Here is a 17,842-nt window from a genome sequence, read left to right on the forward strand (position 1 = left end):
TAGCGGGAAGTGTGAGAGACAAAGAGCCAGCAGCATTGATGGATATATATATTACTGACTGGACATTACGTGATTTATCGTAAGTCACACATGCGCCATTGCTGTCCATTGAGTCAGGAATATCGGTGGTCAGGAAAATACTATAATCACGCAAAGAATCTGAAAAAAGGACGCAATGTTTAGCAGTTAATTCAACCATGTGACAGCCATAGATAATAAGGGCTCCAGATTCACAGGTGAGGAAAACGTTTTAATTTAAAGAAAACATTGAACAAGTGAGTAGTGGGCCAGTTCTACCAGCCTAACTGATGTCAGCCTGCTACTGACTTTGATAACCTTAACATGTGCTGCGCAGTTCGGTGTGTTTTGGTTCCGTTAGCACTAAACAACCCGCCCACAAAGCCATCAGTTGAGCAGCTGTTTAAATCAGTTAATCAACCACCCTCGGTGGTCAGGCAAAAACTTATTAATAATTACAATATAGACATCAAGCCTGACAGCATGATGTAACAGACTGGATGTTCTGTTCTAGTGTTTTTGCTACTTCTTTGTGTGGTAAATGTTTGTTTTTTGGTGTTGATTCCCCTGATCGGTAATTTCTGCTCTATCTGCTCGTTGAGCTGTTGTTTTTCGGTCGCCATGGCAACGGGTAATGTTTAATGCAGACATACAGAGCGAGAAAAGGCAGAATAGAAGTTGGAGCTATTTTTTCTTTATTTCTTTATCCATTTGAATTTTGTTACTTTATTCTTAAATTTCTATTTTTTGTATTATTTACAGAGTTTATTTGTAGGTTGATTATTGTTGATTTTATTTATTTTTTGTTTTATTATTTTTCTTATTTATTTCCTAAATTTAGACAGGAAGTAATGCGGGTCAGTCCACCTTCTATAAGTGTAGGGCCCTGGTGAAGGACCAGCAGGCATTTGGGTTTGGGGCCTCTGGTTTTTACCAGAGCAAGAGCATGAGAACAAATGAAAGTTTGATCTCTGTAATTGTTTGGTGAAAATAAATCATCAAGAACAATCAATAAGTTTGGACATTGATCCTTCTGTGTCCAGTAACTTGACCCCAGTGCCTCAGTAGTGGCTTGATGGAACTTTTATTGGATGTTTGGCTTGGCAAACAATCAGAAGTGGTTTAGTCTAGTTTGGTTCTTCACCTGTTTATCAGCTTCATTGTACCTTTATTGCGGCACACTGCAGCCACTGCAATTCCTAAAAGTTAAACAAGCGACAAAAACTGAACTAATCCCCTCTGTTTGCAAAACGTGGAGATATTTATAACAGTCATCAAACTACAGTTCCTACAGCATATCTAAATAAAACGATTGACCAATATAAATAGAAATTCACCCCTTCTTGCATCTTGACAGAACTATCAGAAACTAAACTGTTTATAGATTTGGGTCATGGAGAATTTATCAAACATCAGTTTTCTAATCTTTATTTTAAGTCGTATTTAATAGATAAATCTAATAACAAATAATGGCACTACTAATATTTTCATGACAGATTTCTGCTCGTCCTGCATTGGGATAAAATGGTTTTCTGGACACAATGAATCACATAGTGACCAATAGGCGCTGTCCAATCCAGTACATATCAATTAGCAGCAGTATGAAAGACGTAACAGAAATTAACTACAATACATTAAGAAATTGTATTTAAGCCTTGGTGCTACATGAAGCTCATTTTGAAACAATGCAAGTTAAAAACAATATTTTGTATATATATAGCAGTATGAAAGACTGCTATATATAGCTATATATATGTTATGTTCCACTCTGTTATGTTCCACCCTGTTATGTTCTACTCTGTTATTTTCCACTCTAATATCCACAAAACAGGGTGGATATTAGGGTGAAAAGTAATCATTTTAAGTAAAATAAAAAAACGTCAAACAATGGAATGGAGTTGCAGAGTAGTCTGAGGTATTAACAGATGTCTTTGCCATTTGTCTGTTTTCATTTCTCTAGTTATCCCCATTGGCTCCTGTGAGGGGAACAGTGAGTACCTGTCATGGGAAAATCTACTACAGGGATATCACCTGTTTTTGCCAAATAGAGCCAGGACAAATACTCTACCTATACTTTGACTTGAAAGAGGAAATCCTGCAATCAGTGGTGAAAAGCGTCAGATTTTAGAATCAAAGACAATGCTTTACCACCCTGTTATGGGACAATAACAGGGTGTGATGTTCCATTCCACACATGTTTTTATTAAATATTGTTACAGAAAATTTTGTACTGTGAATTTTTCTGTGCCATGTTGGAAATTGAAGACAAACAAATGCAAATATTGGTATAAGTTTATAAAATTAAAAATATTTTCAATGCTGTCAGTAACAATGAGTAAAAAAACTGTTTTTTTCTTTACAATACAGATATAAATGATTCGTAACTACATGATGTGTTACAATTTCAAGAATAAAACATATTATATAGTAAAAGGGACACACTCTTCTGAAGAAAAAATCATTATTTTTCAAAAATTTTAATGTTTAACTATTTGTGGACTAAATGTAAATGTTCATAACAGGGTGGGACACATTCAGGGACAATGGTAAAAAAAACACATGTAGTTATTAATTTATCCAATCCTGAGCTTGCCCATTATTAATTTCTTATTGTTAAACATGTCAGTGTTGTAACAAAATATTTAAAACTTAAAACATTAATACTTTTTTTTTCAAAAATCCTGAAGCTGAAATGTTGCCGCAAAAAAAGAATCACCCATATACTGCCATCCCTGAATAAACCCCTGACCCCCTCTTGCCAACCCATGAATATTTTTCTAGATCCGCCCCTGCCCACAGGAACATAAAGTCCTCTCTGTCTGAGCTGTAAATTCAGACCAGGAGATTGTAAGCAGCTGATGGCATGGAGACTTTGAATGATGTTGGTTTCTTTCTTTTCTCCAGTCCTGCCACTGTACTTGGAGGAGGCCTCCTTTTGATCATCCTTTATTTGGTGACTGTTGGATCCTCCAGAGAAACGGGTAAAGAACCTCCAGGACCGAAGCCTCTGCCTCTGCTTGGCAACCTGCTGCAGCTTGATCTCCAGAGACCCTACAAAACACTGTGTGAGGTGGGCTCAGACTTGAACGGTTCAGCAACATTGAAACCTGTTTGACCTCTGTTTCATTTATTTATCCTGTTTTCATCCACTCAGCTTTCCAAGAAATATGGGTCTGTGTTTACAGTTTATTTTGGACCAAAAAAAGTGGTTGTTCTCACCGGGTACAGGACAGTCAGAGAGGCTCTGGTCGGCTATGCAGACGAGTTTGGACAAAGAGAAATCAAACCTATATTTGCAGATGTAACGAAGCATAGTGGTATGTCCAGAAGTAAATTATTACAAATCTTTTTAAAAGTACTAATGAACAACTGTTAGATATTCTCACTTTTCTCTCATTACACCCACTGACTTCAATATATTTTAAGGATTTTATGTGACAGATCAACTATAAAATAGTGCAAGAATTGGGAAGTAGAAAAAAAAGGAGAAGTACAATTTAAATAAAAAAAAAAATTGAAAATCTGAAAAGTGTGGCATCTACCAGAGTTCAATATTTTTAGTTATACTTCTCCCAGTTTTGCAGAAGTAACATTTCTGCCCTTTTGTTTTTGGAAAATAGATCAATGTAAGTGATATTGGATGGAGATTATCTGTGGACATCAATTTACAATGTATTCCAAGGATTTTTAAAAGAATTTACTTCTGGGATTTGTGTTTACTTAACGCGTAACTACTTATTGTTGGTCTATCACAGTAAAATCGCCAATGAAATGTTCGTTTTTGTAACTTGACAAAATATTAAAACAAAGTTCAAAATTTATTATGAGTTCTGTTTACTGTATAAGGAATCCTGTTTTCAAATGGAGAAACATGGAAAGAGATGCGTCGTTTTGCCATCAACACCCTCAGAGACTTTGGGATGGGGAAGAAAGTTGCAGAGGAGAAAATCTTAGAGGAGTGTGGACACCTCATTCAAGTGTTTGAGAGTTATAAAGGTATAACATGATGCTGTATTTCTCTAGAAATAGACAAAGAGTTCTTCACTCAAATGGTTTAATCATTGTTTTGGTACTAATTCATATTCCTTTTGTAAGTTACATTTTAATAGCAGACAAGATAAAACCGTAACTCTCTTGCTCCACAGGGAAACCATTTAACACATCCCATCCAACAATTAATGCAACATTCAACATCATCTCCTCCATCGTGTTTGGAAGCAGATTTGAATACGATGATCCTCGATTCAGAGACTTGGTTAGTCGAGTCACTGAGAATAGAAAGATATCTGGCTCAGCACCAATCCAGGTAAGATTAATGTCTCACTTAAGCAACTTGGTAAATAATATACTGGAAGCCAAAGAGAGACTTTATTAGACCACGATAATTAACATTATCCAGGCTGTTAAATTATTGTCTGAAGTCCAAACACTGAGCTTACTTATGCCACCCAGTATTTTAAATGTATTAAAAGACCCCAAAGATTAAAACTAAATTCCCATAAATGCCCAATATGGATTTAAATAATTTTCATAATTTGTAATTTTGCAATCACATCCTTGATTGCATTTTGTTTCTTGGGGTTTTATGTGATAGGCCAACAGAATGTGGTGGACAAAATGTGAGGTGGAAGGATAAGCACATTTTCCATTTCCCATCCATTTTCTTACACCCTTGTCCCTCAGTGGGGTCAGGAGGGTTGCTGGTTCCTATCTCCAGCTAACGTTCCGGGCGAGAGGCGGGGTACACCCTGGACAGGTCGCCAGTCTGTCGCAGGGCAACACAGAGACACACAGGACACACAACCATGCACACACACACACACCTAGGAGCAATTTGGATAGTCCAATTAACCTGACAGTCATGTTTTTGGACCGTGGGAGGAAACCGGAGTACCCAGAGAAAACTCACGCATGCACAGGAAGAACATGCAAACTCCATGCAGAAAGATTGGGGCCAGGAATTGAACCCAGAACCTTCTTGCTGCAAGGCAACAGCTCTACCAACTGTGCCACTGTGCAGCCGATAAGCACACATGTAGTTTTAAAATGTTTTCTCATATAAATGTTACATCTATTTATCACTGAATGGTATTCTACCAGGATTGTCCTTTAATTGTCTTTAATCTTAAGTAATTGAACTAGTATTACATTTTTATATTTCAATTATTCAATATTCAATATATTTATATTGTGCTTAATTTCAAGCTCTACAATACGTTTCCCCGGCTGGTTGGATGGATAAAAAGCCGTCAGGTTATGCTAAAAAATAGTGAAAAGATGATGAGAGATGTGAAGAAATTAATGCAGAAACTGAAAGAGACACTGAACCCTCAGACATGCAGAGGACTGGTGGACTGTTTTCTGATTCGAAAGCAGAAAGAAGAGGCAAGGCAACACAAATCTATTTTTAAAGAATAATGGCAACACCAAACATGTTTTCCACATGTACAGTATTCACACAGGTTTCTTTTTAGGACTCTTGTGTCAAAGACACTCAGTTCACTGAGGAGAATCTGATATATACAGTGGGAAATCTGTTTGCTGCTGGAACCGACACCACAGCTGCATCACTGAGGTGGAGTTTGCTTCTCATGGCAAAGTATCCACACATTCAGGGTAAGAGAGACAAGAAAACATTTGGTGTTTGTTCCCTATATCTAGAAGATTATTATTATTATTATTGTTGCTGTTGTATTTTTGTCTATGGTAGGTGTCAGATTAAGTTTTGTTGCATTCAGTGTTATCGGAATAAAGAGTTCCATGCGCTTAGGTTTAAGTTTTTTAGTTGGTGCAATAGTTTTTCAAAATATGTAAAGAAGGTTTCAGTGTTTTCATCTGGAAATCTAAACTGTAAAATGTTACATTTGTTAAACTTCAACAAAAATATTTGTGGTGACTGTGATCCCTAGAGGGAGAACTGTTGATCATTTCCTTCTTGTTTACTGCAGACCAGGTTCAGGAGGAGCTGACCAGGGTGGTTGGAAACCGAGAGGTTCATGTGGAAGACCGTAAAAATCTGCCGTACACTGATGCTGTCGTCCACGAGATACAGCGGCTCAGCAACATCGTTCCTATGGCGATGCCACACAAAACCAGTCGAGATGTTACCTTTCATGGATATTTTATCAAAGAGGCGAGCAGAATGAAAATATGTCTAGGATTCCAACAGACAATATCTTCCAGATGATCATGCTTGTGTTTTTACCTTCAGGGAACTACTGTGATTCCCCTCCTTGCATCTGTTCTGTATGATGAGAGTGAATGGGAGAGCCCTCACACCTTCAACCCTTCTCACTTTTTGGACAAGGAGGGAAGATTTATCAAGAGAGATGCCTTTCTACCATTTTCTGCAGGTAGAACAACTCTGTCTTTTTTTTTTTTACTCAGATACACTATCAGACATTGCTGGAATAAAATATGTTAAATTTATGTTCAATGTTTTTTTTTTTCTTGCAGGTCGCAGGGTGTGTCTTGGAGAGAGTCTGGCAAGGATGGAGATTTTCCTCTTCTTCACTTCACTCCTTCAACGTTTTCGTTTCATGCCTCCACCTGGAGTTTCTGAAGATGATCTGGATCTGACTCCAGCAGTGGGATTCACCATCCATCCTTCTCCTCATGAGCTCTGTGCCCTCAGTAGGCAGTGAAGAATGAATTAAAATATTAAAGTTTTTCCAGTCATAATAAATCATTTAAAATATCTTAGTTCCTCTGAGGGTTTTTTTATTCCAGATTCAAGGTACCTTTTTAAAATAGTCTTTAATCTGGTATTAAACATATTTTTGATTAAGCCCACCTTTCTATTGAAAATGTTTTATGTTGATCTAATGTGGTATTCTAATTTTAAATTGTGTACTTATTAGTTCTAAGAAGAAAATAGCACCATCTAACTGAAATAAAGGCTTGAAAATCTATCTGTGTGGTTAATCTATAATACTAATACAAAAGACAGCTACTAGTATCCATAGAAAGTCTCAACCGCTGCTGTGTACTCCTGTAAGTGTGTCATCAACATGAACAGTCATGTTTGTTAGAGGTTTTTTGGTATTATCATTTTGCTATTACTTTAGTTCATATTCAGTCTTATGTTCAATTTAAAGTTTCTCTTTCTTCTGTGTGTATAAACTGACCTGGAGGCCCCATCTGCCTGTGTCTTCATGTGAAACAGTTAACTGTGTGTTTCTCAGACCTTAAATTACGTTTCCACAGGTGCCTTCTTATCAACCGGAATACTCCCCATCTTAGAAACTGCCTGTGCAGTAATAATTTGTCTCTGCTGTCTTCTTTAGCTATCCTCCATGTTTCTGCTTGATAATAAAAGACAAGCTGTAACCAAAGGTCTTCAGAACGCTCAGTGAACGGCTTGGAGGAGCAGTTTGCTGAGTCTTCTCCTTTTGCAAAAGCTTGGTCATAAAATTCATATACGTTGTCTGTGGTTCTTTTAATGAAGGTTCGAGAAAAATACCCATCATTGTTCGTCACAATCCTGATGTGTCAACTCCATAACTGACAATTTACAAAATTTTGATTACATTTTGTGAAATAAATGCTTAATTTTGGTATACTGTAAAGATTTCATGGAACTAATGAGCTACAATATGGCCTGCTTCAGAATAACATAATTTAAAATGAGGTAGTTTGGTAAAACCCATTTTGTCCCACTTCTCAAGAATCACCGTTATGTGTCGCAGCCTTTCTGTATTGAAAAATCTCCAACAGACAATACTGGTGAGTTGCATTAGCTGTACTCATGAGAGAGAAGAGCAATCGGTGTGCATATTTAGACAACTACTGAATTTTCAAACATTTCTTCAATATTATTAAGACCAGTAAAGAGGGCAAATTTAGCTGGATTTTGATCTCGATATATAAATTCGCTATGCTTTTGCAACTTACTGTACATCAGAGGTCTCATTCTCACGGCCCACAGGACGACGTCTCGTGGCCCTCACCGTGATATAAAAGTATAATATTAGTGCGGCCCACAGGGTGAGCGGACCTCTGAAGGAAGTCCCGCCCGCCGTTCCTCGTCATGGCTGACATTCAGTGCTAGGCTAAGCTACACTGACTTCATGCACACTACGCTTGTAACAATAGTGTGGCGGATGATGGACCAGTCCGGTACCAGTTTCCCTTCCCTGCAGTCGCCATTCCGGTACTTTCTCCCATTAACAAATGCCACGATCAAAAGCAGAGAAAGACTGACGGTGTTGACGGTATTTTTCCCAATATGTAAACGGGAAAAATACACCCTCATCATGTCTATGCCAAATCCAAAGCCTGCAGCTCATGTATTGGAGAAATAATTAAATGTTGATGACATTTGAGGATATTTTTTAAAAGATTTTTGTGGAATCCTTTATGCGGCCCAGCCTCACCCAGACTCTGCCTTCAGCGGCACCCGGGTAAATTGAGTTTGAGACCCCTGCTGTACATTTTCTCTCCGCTTTTGCTTACTCCTGGCCCAGTGGTTGCAGCTACTGGCCTATACTTTGGGGAAAAAAGTTACTTAATGGTTTTGATTCTCCTCCTTCATGATATTAAGCATTAGGGTTATAAGACTGTAGTCTTGTTCTTTTAAGTTGCTTTTGGTGTAATTGCTTCTTTCTTTGACAAGATTTCAGCAGTCAACATTCTATCCTGTTACTGGAAATACCTTATATTACGAAATAATGACTATTTCTGGATCAAAATCGGACTTTTATTTGTTAAACAGGTCAAAGTTATGAAAATTAACTGTGTTGGATTTCCTGTTGATACAAGACAAAAATTAAAAAAATATACAGATTTTTGATTTGTTTTAAATTGTAGCCAAGTTAAATCAGAGGAGTTGAACAAAACTTAAAAAATCTGTCAAGCTATTGCTGTAAGTATTGCCTGATAATGAACCTCAGAAATAAATTTATTAAAAACAGCTACTTTTATATTAGTAGTCCTAAAAATGTACCTTACACCACAATGCTACAGCAAATTAAAAGAAACACAAGTTTAAGGTTCTTTCGGAGGACTGAGCCTGTGTTATCTAAGGACCTTCCACCTTAATGCTACTGAGCGGCTGATTGTGTGGAGAGGAGCTCATGACCTGCTGGGTAGACCCGCTGCAGTCCGTGAAAGTCCTCACAGAGATATCTGCTGCTTTGCTCTCCGGCGTTCTGAACGACTGAGTGTGTGTGTGGTTGTACGAGGAGACGTATGACTGTGTGTAGGGTGCCAGGAGGGCTTGACTGTTTTGCTGTTGATACGCAGCTGGATACGTTTGTGACTGAGAGGAAGTGTGAGTAAGAGGAAGACTGTCTGCGTTGCTACATGGTGGAAACCCGTTTATGCTTGGTGGGCTCATCCCTGGAACCTTAAAAGCCTCTACGCTTTCTAATCTCTCTAAAGAATTGTAGCCCGGCTGAGTCTGGCCGCACTGAGAGAACGTGCCTTGACTAAAAGTGTACGTTTCTTGGCCGAAAGAGGTAGTGGCAGAGGCTGCTGGTAAAGATGATGGCGAGGGAGTTTTGTTGAGCTGCTGCGGGGTTCTGCTACAGAGTCCTGCTTTAGAGGAAAGTGTTTGGAGAGTGCTGAGGATCTGCTTCTGAATCTGTGTCTGCTGTGACTGCTCCCTTTCCAGGCGGCACTGCTGCTCTACCATCATCTTCACTGCCAGGCCCAGGCTGCGAACCTCAGAGCCCAGGGTCTGGATCTGGTCCTGCAAGCTGCCTCTTGCTCTGGTGTCCTGGACCACGACGGTGGATTTGAATTCCCCTCGCTGCGAGAAGCGGCACTTGAGTCCTGGGGACGGCAGACGAATAACGGTTCCCGGAGCGGAGGATGTCAAAGGCGCTGGCGTCGATTAGGAAGGCGAATCCCGACACGCGGAGGAGGATGAAGGGAGCGGACGCTCGTTCCTGGTCTCTGTACAGCAAGCGCGAGGGGAACCATTATGCCAGGTTGCTCCTCCATAACAGTCTGAAATAATAAAAGCACTATATTTAGGAGTGGCTATGGGAACCTTCAAAAAAGGACTGTTCAGACTTTTTTTTTTTACTGTACTTCTCTCTCGGATGATGCTATTGTGTTGAAGCTATTTGATAATAAACCACGTTTTAGATAAAAACTAAAGTAAAACATATATACAGGAGCAGGACAGAATTGCTTTTAGGCTTTTAAAGTTTGTCGGGATCACACCTTTTCAGTGGTCAGGTCATAGGTTTCTGGCTGTGGTGGTAGAGCGCTGCTTAAATCTGAACTTTGAACACCAGCCTGATCTCTCCTTAACAACGCCGCCATCTGGTGGAATGACTGGTAAATGTGAAAAGTATTAAAAAAACCCAACTACTTTAACAATCTAAACAGCTTTAAAGCAATTGAGAAATTTTTTAATTGCGAAAACTTTGTAGGTACCTTTGTCCTATGTGACAATGCTCTGTCCAAAAGTCTTTTTCGAGCTGCCAGAATTGAACTGGTGGCTGGGGAAGGTGTAACTCTTCTTCTCAGGAATGCTCCAGAAGCCGTTAACGTGGAAGACATGTTGACTTGTGTCTGACCTCGTTACAGGTGGCTGGGTCGCCCTTTGCTGGCCATGCTGTGCAAGTGAAGTGACACTAACAATCTGAATGTCGTTTTCTTCCTTATTTCCAACGGACTGCTGCTCCGGCCTGCTAGCCTCCCCAGATCCAGAGGAATTTGAGGTGGTCTCTGAAGTGGCGGATGCCTGTTTGGGAGAAGTCAGCTGGAGCTGCATACTCAGTTCGATGAGGCCCGTCCCTCATCAGGTTCTGAAGGTGAATGTTGCTCCACCTCTCCTGCAATGCCCCAACTTGCGCTTGAGCTGTTTGCGCCAAAGTGCTACCTCCAGCCTCCAGAGGTCTAACCCTCCCTGGTGGTCTACCCTGGAACTCCCTCAGGTACAGGTAGATGGCTTGAGCGGACACCTTGATGTTCTCCAGCTCCAGCACAGCTTTGATTTTGCGGAAACTGAGACCAGCCTTCCGCAGCTCCACCACTTTGTGTTTGGCAGCATCGTCTAGTCGACCCATGCTTGTTCAGTCTAGATAAATCCCCAGTTCAGCTGACAATCACTACAAGAGTCAGAAAATGAAAGAAGTTAGTAACAGTTTATGTTTTTAAAGCACACTGTTGTCTTGCATTGTATTTACTGTAAGTACATCTTTAAACAACAAAAGTGCTTTTTGAAGAATATCAAGTCCCATCATGTTTTTGAAGAATGCCTGTTGCTTTGTTTTGCACAGTCAGTGTATATTGGGATAAAGCGTGTAGAATTCAGTGTGGTTAAATGAGTCAGAACAGAGTACTTTACTTTTGCCCTAATGTCAACAACACCTTTATTTCTTTACTTTGTAATTTTGAGGTAAAGATGTAATAAACCTCACAGTCTATTTTGAGCCATCATATAATTGCTGAAATGATCAGAAAACAAACCAGAGTATGTCAGATGAATGCACTGCGAGCCCTCAGCATGCTGAGGTGAGCTTGACCTTCGATGGTGCTGACTGAGTGTCTGCACAGGGTATCACATATCTCATTAGGGTGTAGCCACCGCTGCAACATTATAATAAGAATTGTGTTGACTCTGCAGGACATATGTTCCTCCACAGATAATCTATCAGATTCAAGTCAGGACTTTGGCTGGGCCACTCAAAATGACTAATTTTACTTCCAGTTTAAAGATATTTAAGTAAAATTTAAAGATTACTTAAAGTCTAAATCAGTTAGGGGTCTCATTACTTAACTGCATATGCTGGCTGGCTATGGTATAATAATACATTCTTGTTAAAGTTAACTACTACTAAAGTGTGGTAGGATCTTTTGAAGTATGTGTGGATAATTGTCATAATTTCATCAACTTCCTCTATTCTTATTTAAATATTTGAAATAAAATAACTTTCCAGTACCAAAACATTGTTGTTCGACTAATTTTAGAAGGAATGCCTGTGGCTCAGTTATCACTAGTCAAAGGCTTAGTGTAACATCCTTAAAGGCCGTCTTTTAAGGATGTTTGATTGTTTCAATAATTTAAGGAAATCTCTGGCACTATTCGAATAGGATTCAAATAAGATCATTATTTTGCATCTAGCTCTTCACTGTGTTGTTTATGTGCTTGCTCTGTTTTTGCATATTTGATCATTATATTATATTAAACAAAGTAAAAGAAAAGTGAAACTGAACCAAATATTGTGCATGACATTGCACTTCAACTTCTTCCTTTTTTCTAATTTGTAATCTTTACAGTAAATAGAACAGAAGTTCAACATTAATCAGCTTCCCTCAAAAAAGCACCTTTGAAACTTGTCATGCTTTATGTCTTCAGTTGAGACATCTTAAGAAACTCTTTTCAATGACACATGTTCAACAAGATTTATTTCTCAGAGAGGCAAGAATCAAACAGTGTGGGTTGAGATTTTAGTTCACTTATGAGTTATGTTCTAATCTCACGCTGGTTATAATTTTTCATGGATAAAGGGCCTTGTAAAAGTCATCACACCCCTTTCACATTTTCTCATACTAAAATAAACTGTGATGTACTTTATAAGGCTTTCAAATGTAAAGAGCAGCACTGACTAGTGCATAATTGTAAAGTGGAAGGAAAATTATAGGTGGAATCTTACTTTTAGTAAATATAAATCTGAAAAGTATGGCCTCAAAATATACTTAACCCCTTTCAACTGAAGCCCCCCAATAACAAAAAAAATACAGTATAATGATTTGGCTTTAGAAGTAAATAGAGAATTAGAAAATGAAAAGCACCTGCATGTAATTTAATCTTAATATAAATACAGCTGTTATGTCTTGGCTTCGTAGATTTGCTGAAATAATGTTTGGGACTGACCAACGATAAAGCTGTGGAAAAATTTTAAGCAGGGTTAGGTTATAAAACAATATCCTAATCCCTCAGGGCACTGTTCAAAAAACATGTCTGTCCACCTAAAGAGACAAGCTGGTTTAAAGGAAAGCATTAATTAGAGATGTGTGGTAATTATCGAAAAGCTGCAGGGATCCACAGCTCATGTGGAATAACTTGTTAACTGGCAAATATTAGTCATGCATTAAAAATGTAGTCTTTATGGAATACAGGGAAGAAGACAGGCATTTCCGGAAAGAGGCCGTAGGAAGTTCTGTTTGCAGTCTGTTATAGACAAAGCAAATATTTGGAGGGAGGTGCCCTGGTCAGATGATATGTACAAAATCCTGTTTTGCTGAAAACACATTTATTACTTTAACTAGTACTCCCAAATTAACATTGCCAACTTATCTTAGTTGTACCAATTAATTTAGTAAATCCGAATGCCTATATCATTTGTGGACACTAGTGAGGAGTCCATGCAAAAGACTAGGGTGCAGCAAAATGACTATAAATATACAGACAAAGCTACAGTCCAATGGTTTAAAACAAGCCATGCCCATGTGTTTCTACAGCTCTGTAAAAGTCTAGATCTAAATTCAATTAAGAACTTGTGGAAAGATTTTAAAACTCATGGTCAGATGCTGCCGGATTGAGTTCTGCAAAGAAAAGCTAGGTTTTGTTGGCCTTAGTAAAAGCCCAGTAAAATACATCAAAATTTTAGCTTATAACATGACAATTTATTAAACAGTTCCAATGATTTTAATAATTGTAAATGAAAAAACTATTTTATCTTACCATCATCTTGTTTATATATCTGAATTCAGAATAATCAATCACATATTCAGAATAATAACTATGTTGCTGGCATTGTGATAACTTGTAATAAACTCTCAACTATACACCCGTTTCATCCAATCAGCTTTACAAGTAAATGCCCCACACTGGGCTGCTTGAGAATAATCCGCATGTGCAGGAAAGTCACCGAGATTAGCTGAGCTAGCTAACAACAACAGCCAAAATAAAGTGCAGCACTCACCTGCGGCAGCCAGTCGAAAATAAGGAAGCTCTGCTGCTTTTTCACATTTAAAAAAAATGATAAAATGATTTCATGCACTCAAGTGACACGGTTTAGATATATTTCTCTCAAGCGCTCTCTCTCATACGCAAACGCGTAAACCATTCCTCGTCAAATAACGTAAAACAAACAAATGATCATAAGTGGCGCTCAAGCAACTACGCAACTTCCGCTTTCATCATCAGCCAGCGACGTCTTTCCAGGCCGCGAGTGGTTCAACTGTAGCCTCCTGGTCCAAAAAAGAAATGTAGGTTCAAGCTTTTTTTTGAATAAAAAGTATAAATATATACGTGCGTTAGATATATTTACTCAACTTTTAAGTATTTAATGCTTCACATGGTCGTAGTTTCGCTATAGGAGGAGCTGTGCGGAGGGTTAACGGACGCAGCTTGTTTTCAGGAGGGGTGAATGAAATTCAATGGCGGCCTGTTTTGTCCGAGAGCCGAGCTTTTTCATGAATACACAGAACTGTGTATTAATGTTCTGGCCGTGTTCCTAACATTATTATTCTAATATATTTTTTATGCTGTATAATGAAAATGTTGAAAATTAATCAACAATTTGTGTTTTTGATTTTGATAGACGGTATATATAGAAGCAAATACAACCGCAGTAATTTGAACTCAAAAATAAAAACAGCCAAACAAGCAGGTAAAAATGAATAACATCTTTATGAGTATGGTGTTTGCCCAGCAGAATTATTTACTGCGACGTTATGGACTCTTAATAAAAAAATAAAATTGGGAATTTTTTTGTTTTATATTATTTTTAATCGGTCTGCAGCTTATCTTTTCTGCACAAGCTAATTTCTTTGCATCTTGAAGTTCATATGTTGTTGGGTTTTCGGCCACTTATTGTACAAGGAAGCCACATGTACACGTTATCCTATTAAATGAGCTATCTCACGAAATAAACTGAAATATTTATTAACAATATTTATGCTTTTTAAGGCTGGTATAGACAAAACTCATCAAGAATGTGATGTGGTTAGATCTTACATGCAGATTTCTTTCTGTTTGTGTTTTTTCAAGAGCATGACACACAAGCATAACTTGTGTATCGTTTAATGTGTTTCTTTGAATTTAGGGCTCCATCACCCACAAAGCGGAAGGAGGATGAGAAAACCAAAGATAGAGGTAAAGAGAAGACTGGTACCAAGGATGGAGACAAGGAGAGGGGGAGGGAGAAAGTGAGGAAGCGCCGTAGTGCTTCCTCTGGTAGCAGCAGCAGCAGCAGGTTTGCATTCTGATGCATTTTTCTAGAGTATTTTGTGTGTTTTAGATGCCTGAGCAAGATATTTTGATTAAAATAATTGTGTTTCTGCTTCTGCTCCAGATCGAGCTCATCGTCCAGCAGCAGCTCGGGTTCCAGCTCAGGTTCCTCAAGTGGCTCCAGCTCTTCTGGCTCCAGCCGCACCGGATCCTCAAGCTCTCGTTCATCTTCCTCCTCCAGCTCCTCAGGCTCCCCAAGCCCCAGTCGCAGACGCCATGACAACCGTCGCCGCTCCCGCTCACCGTAAGGGTTTCCTTAAAATCTTTTCTACAAATTGATGTTTCATAATTAGGCTTTATTGAAGAGGTCTAACTTACCACGTAACGTTTTTGTAGCTCTAAAACACAGAAGAGGGGAGATGATAAAGACCGAAGGAAGCGAAGCCCCACCCCAAAACCAACCAAGGTTCACTTAGGAAGGCTGACCAGGAATGTGACCAAGGTTAGTGGAAAAAGTCCAAGGTGACCTGGAATGTTTTCCCTCTGGAATGCTACTTTGCTTTGATGTATTTTTCACATAAATTATGTCTGCTAATGCTGAGATGGTCCTTCTGTGTTGCTGTTTCAGCATCTTTGTTTTGGAGATCTAGATCTCCTTTCACTGCAACAGTCCTAAATGTGACTGAAGATGATAATGTCTAACAATACAGCATTGATCTCTGATTTAAAGAAAAACTATCTCCTCCGATTTCAACATTCTAGATATTGTGGGACAGAAGGAAAGTGTTCCATTTGTAAAATAAAAAGCAGCAAGTTTCTGTGGCAAAATGTTCTGAGTGGTTTTGTCACTGCAAATATACATCACTACTTATGGAAAATCACTCTGAACTTTATGAAAGGTCTAACTGTAACAAACCTATCTGATCACTATGACAACAGAGTAGAAAGCTCTGTTTGCGATTATAGTCGAGTGCTCTACAGCCAGAACTTTGTAATTGTTTAACTGTGGCTACACCCTGAAAGTTACTAAGTAAGGGAAAATGTGTAACCTTTACAGATTTTAACATTTACGTAACATGAACACCGAGATGTGTTGGTGTTAAACTAAAGGAAAACAAATAAAATGCAAGGAACTATGCTGGAGTTTTTTTTTTTCAGTAACCAGGGTAGTTTCCTTATTTCTCCGTTTGAAATGCATTCTGTACTCCATTGAACAAGCAACACGCCTGCAGAAGGAATGACCCAGTCAGTCCTCAGCGGACGTAGTATTTGTACAGTAATTGTGCATTTTGAACATCACTTTAGAAACAATCAGAACTGATGGCCAGGATAAAAAAAAGCATAAAGTTCTGTCGTAATAATACTCTAGGTTTGATGGTCAGAACATGTCTTTTGTTTCTAAAAGAACAAAAAAGAAAGACAGACTGGACCTGATATTTAAAAAAATTATATGTGGCACATCAGGACAAATGCAGGCATAATCTGTTGGGTTAAAGTAGAGTTATACAAAAATTATAGACATGATATGTTATCCTTCTGCTTATAATCTAGTAAATCCATTGATGATTATGCTTCTCTGGTTAACAGGATCACATCCAGGAAATCTTTTCTACTTACGGGAAAATAAAGATGATAGACATGCCTGCGGATAGGCTCCACCCACACCTGCCCAAAGGCTACGCCTATGTGGAGTTTGAGACTGCCGAAGAGGCTGCGAAGGCCCTCAAACATATGGACGGAGGTTGGTGTTCGTTTCAGTGCCCGTTAATTACCCTAAGCATACGGCTGTGTCTGTGTTCACTGAATAAATATCTTTGATTGGATTTAAATGTTTAGGTCAGATTGACGGACAGGAAATCAGTGCAGCTGCTGTGCTGACTCAGCGGGTTCGTCTCCCACCTCGCAGACTGTCTCCTCCTCCTCGGCGAATGCCCCCACCACCACCAATGTGGCGTCGCAGCCCCCCACGCATGAGGAGAAGGTACCCATTAGTGTTCCATATAATTTTATTCATTTATTTTCACTAGCATCATATTTTCATGGGGCTGCTCCTGCTTATTCTTGTCCTCTCAGGTCTCGCTCCCCGAGAAGGCGGTCCCCTGTACGCCGCCGCTCTCGCTCCAGATCCCCCGGTCGCAGGCGCCACCGCTCTCGCTCCAGCTCCAACTCCTCCAGATAAATGGTTGTTTTTCCTTCAGAGATCACATGGTTTCATAGATTCTGACACCAGATCAGCTGCAACTCTTACCTTCTTGATGACTTCAACAGGATTTAAATCAGATTTGTTTTGTAACCGTCTGTATACATGGTAAAAGCGGAGGGGCTTTTGTCATATTTTGGGCTAAGATTACTCTGAAAAGTTGGCTCTCTTTTTATGTTGTCTCCACAGACATCTACCAATGTTTTGTTTGAAATGTGACGTATTTTTACCTTGTATTGAGTTTTTAGACATTGAAAATAAAAGTGCAGAACTGTCAACATGCTCAATGGCTTCTTTTCTTGATCTTTTTTTGCTGTGCAACCACTTAGTACTTGGGACAGGACTTCTGCTCAGTCTTAAAACGTAAGGATTGGAAAAATCGTGCTCCATTTTCTGCAAAATAACTATCAAACATCAAATGAAAACTTCAGTGGGGGGACAAAAAAGACTTTGCACAACGCAACCATTTGATATTTATGAAATCAATTTGA

The 17,842-nt window shown here is 38.9% G+C and overlaps 3 protein-coding genes across 4 annotated transcripts in view; 2 read left to right on the plus strand and 1 right to left on the minus strand.

Annotated features, from left to right (window-relative positions):
- The window catches only part of LOC145552555 (uncharacterized), a 36,786-nt gene extending 22,713 nt beyond the window's left edge, over positions 1–14,073 (minus strand). The window contains exons 1-4 of one of the 2 annotated variants that reach the window (XR_014088639.1): positions 13,902–14,073; positions 10,405–11,081; positions 10,189–10,302; positions 9,946–9,969 (exon numbers count right to left, since the gene is read on the minus strand). Coding sequence is in view for 1 of the 2 variants with exons in the window: in XM_081610042.1 (XP_081466168.1) it covers positions 10,189–10,302; positions 10,405–10,530 (240 nt within the window). In the remaining variant the exon portion in view is untranslated. Of the gene's footprint in view, positions 1–9,945; positions 9,970–10,188; positions 10,303–10,404; positions 11,082–13,901 lie in introns of those variants that run through there. The other variant, XM_081610042.1, reaches the window with a different exon arrangement.
- On the plus strand, positions 2,848–7,435 carry LOC103468888 (cytochrome P450 2K1-like). Its single transcript, XM_081610035.1, has 9 exons — positions 2,848–3,088; positions 3,173–3,335; positions 3,865–4,014; positions 4,164–4,324; positions 5,224–5,403; positions 5,493–5,634; positions 5,967–6,151; positions 6,230–6,371; positions 6,475–7,435. The coding sequence occupies exons 1-9, from the start codon at positions 2,882–2,884 to the stop codon at positions 6,660–6,662; spliced, it is 1,518 nt and encodes a 505-aa protein (XP_081466161.1). The 5' UTR covers positions 2,848–2,881; the 3' UTR covers positions 6,663–7,435.
- Positions 14,060–17,629, plus strand: rnps1 (RNA binding protein S1, serine-rich domain). The gene is made up of 7 exons (XM_008416248.3): positions 14,060–14,187; positions 15,027–15,176; positions 15,276–15,455; positions 15,548–15,653; positions 16,739–16,892; positions 16,988–17,132; positions 17,225–17,629. Coding segments are annotated over exons 1-7 (843 nt in total). The 5' UTR covers positions 14,060–14,185; the 3' UTR covers positions 17,331–17,629.
- Positions 17,630–17,842: the final 213 nt, after the last annotated feature.

Source organism: Poecilia reticulata, chromosome 8 (assembly GCF_904066995.2).
Source record: "Poecilia reticulata chromosome 8, P_reticulata-male-v2, whole genome shotgun sequence".
Lineage (NCBI taxonomy): Eukaryota > Metazoa > Chordata > Actinopteri > Cyprinodontiformes > Poeciliidae > Poecilia > Poecilia reticulata.

Bases quoted from the DNA above. Each gene is read 5' to 3' on its own strand.
- LOC103468888 (XM_081610035.1), top strand. From the start codon at position 2,882: ATGGAGACTTTGAATGATGTTGGTTTCTTTCTTTTCTCCAGTCCTGCC. The intron at 4,325-5,223 runs GTAAGATTAATG...CTTAATTTCAAG, and splicing joins CTGGCTCAGCACCAATCCAG to CTCTACAATACGTTTCCCCG. The intron at 6,152-6,229 runs GCGAGCAGAATG...TTTTACCTTCAG, and splicing joins ATGGATATTTTATCAAAGAG to GGAACTACTGTGATTCCCCT.
- rnps1 (XM_008416248.3), top strand. The intron at 16,893-16,987 runs GTTGGTGTTCGT...TTAAATGTTTAG, and splicing joins CCTCAAACATATGGACGGAG to GTCAGATTGACGGACAGGAA. The intron at 17,133-17,224 runs GTACCCATTAGT...TTGTCCTCTCAG, and splicing joins CCCCCACGCATGAGGAGAAG to GTCTCGCTCCCCGAGAAGGC.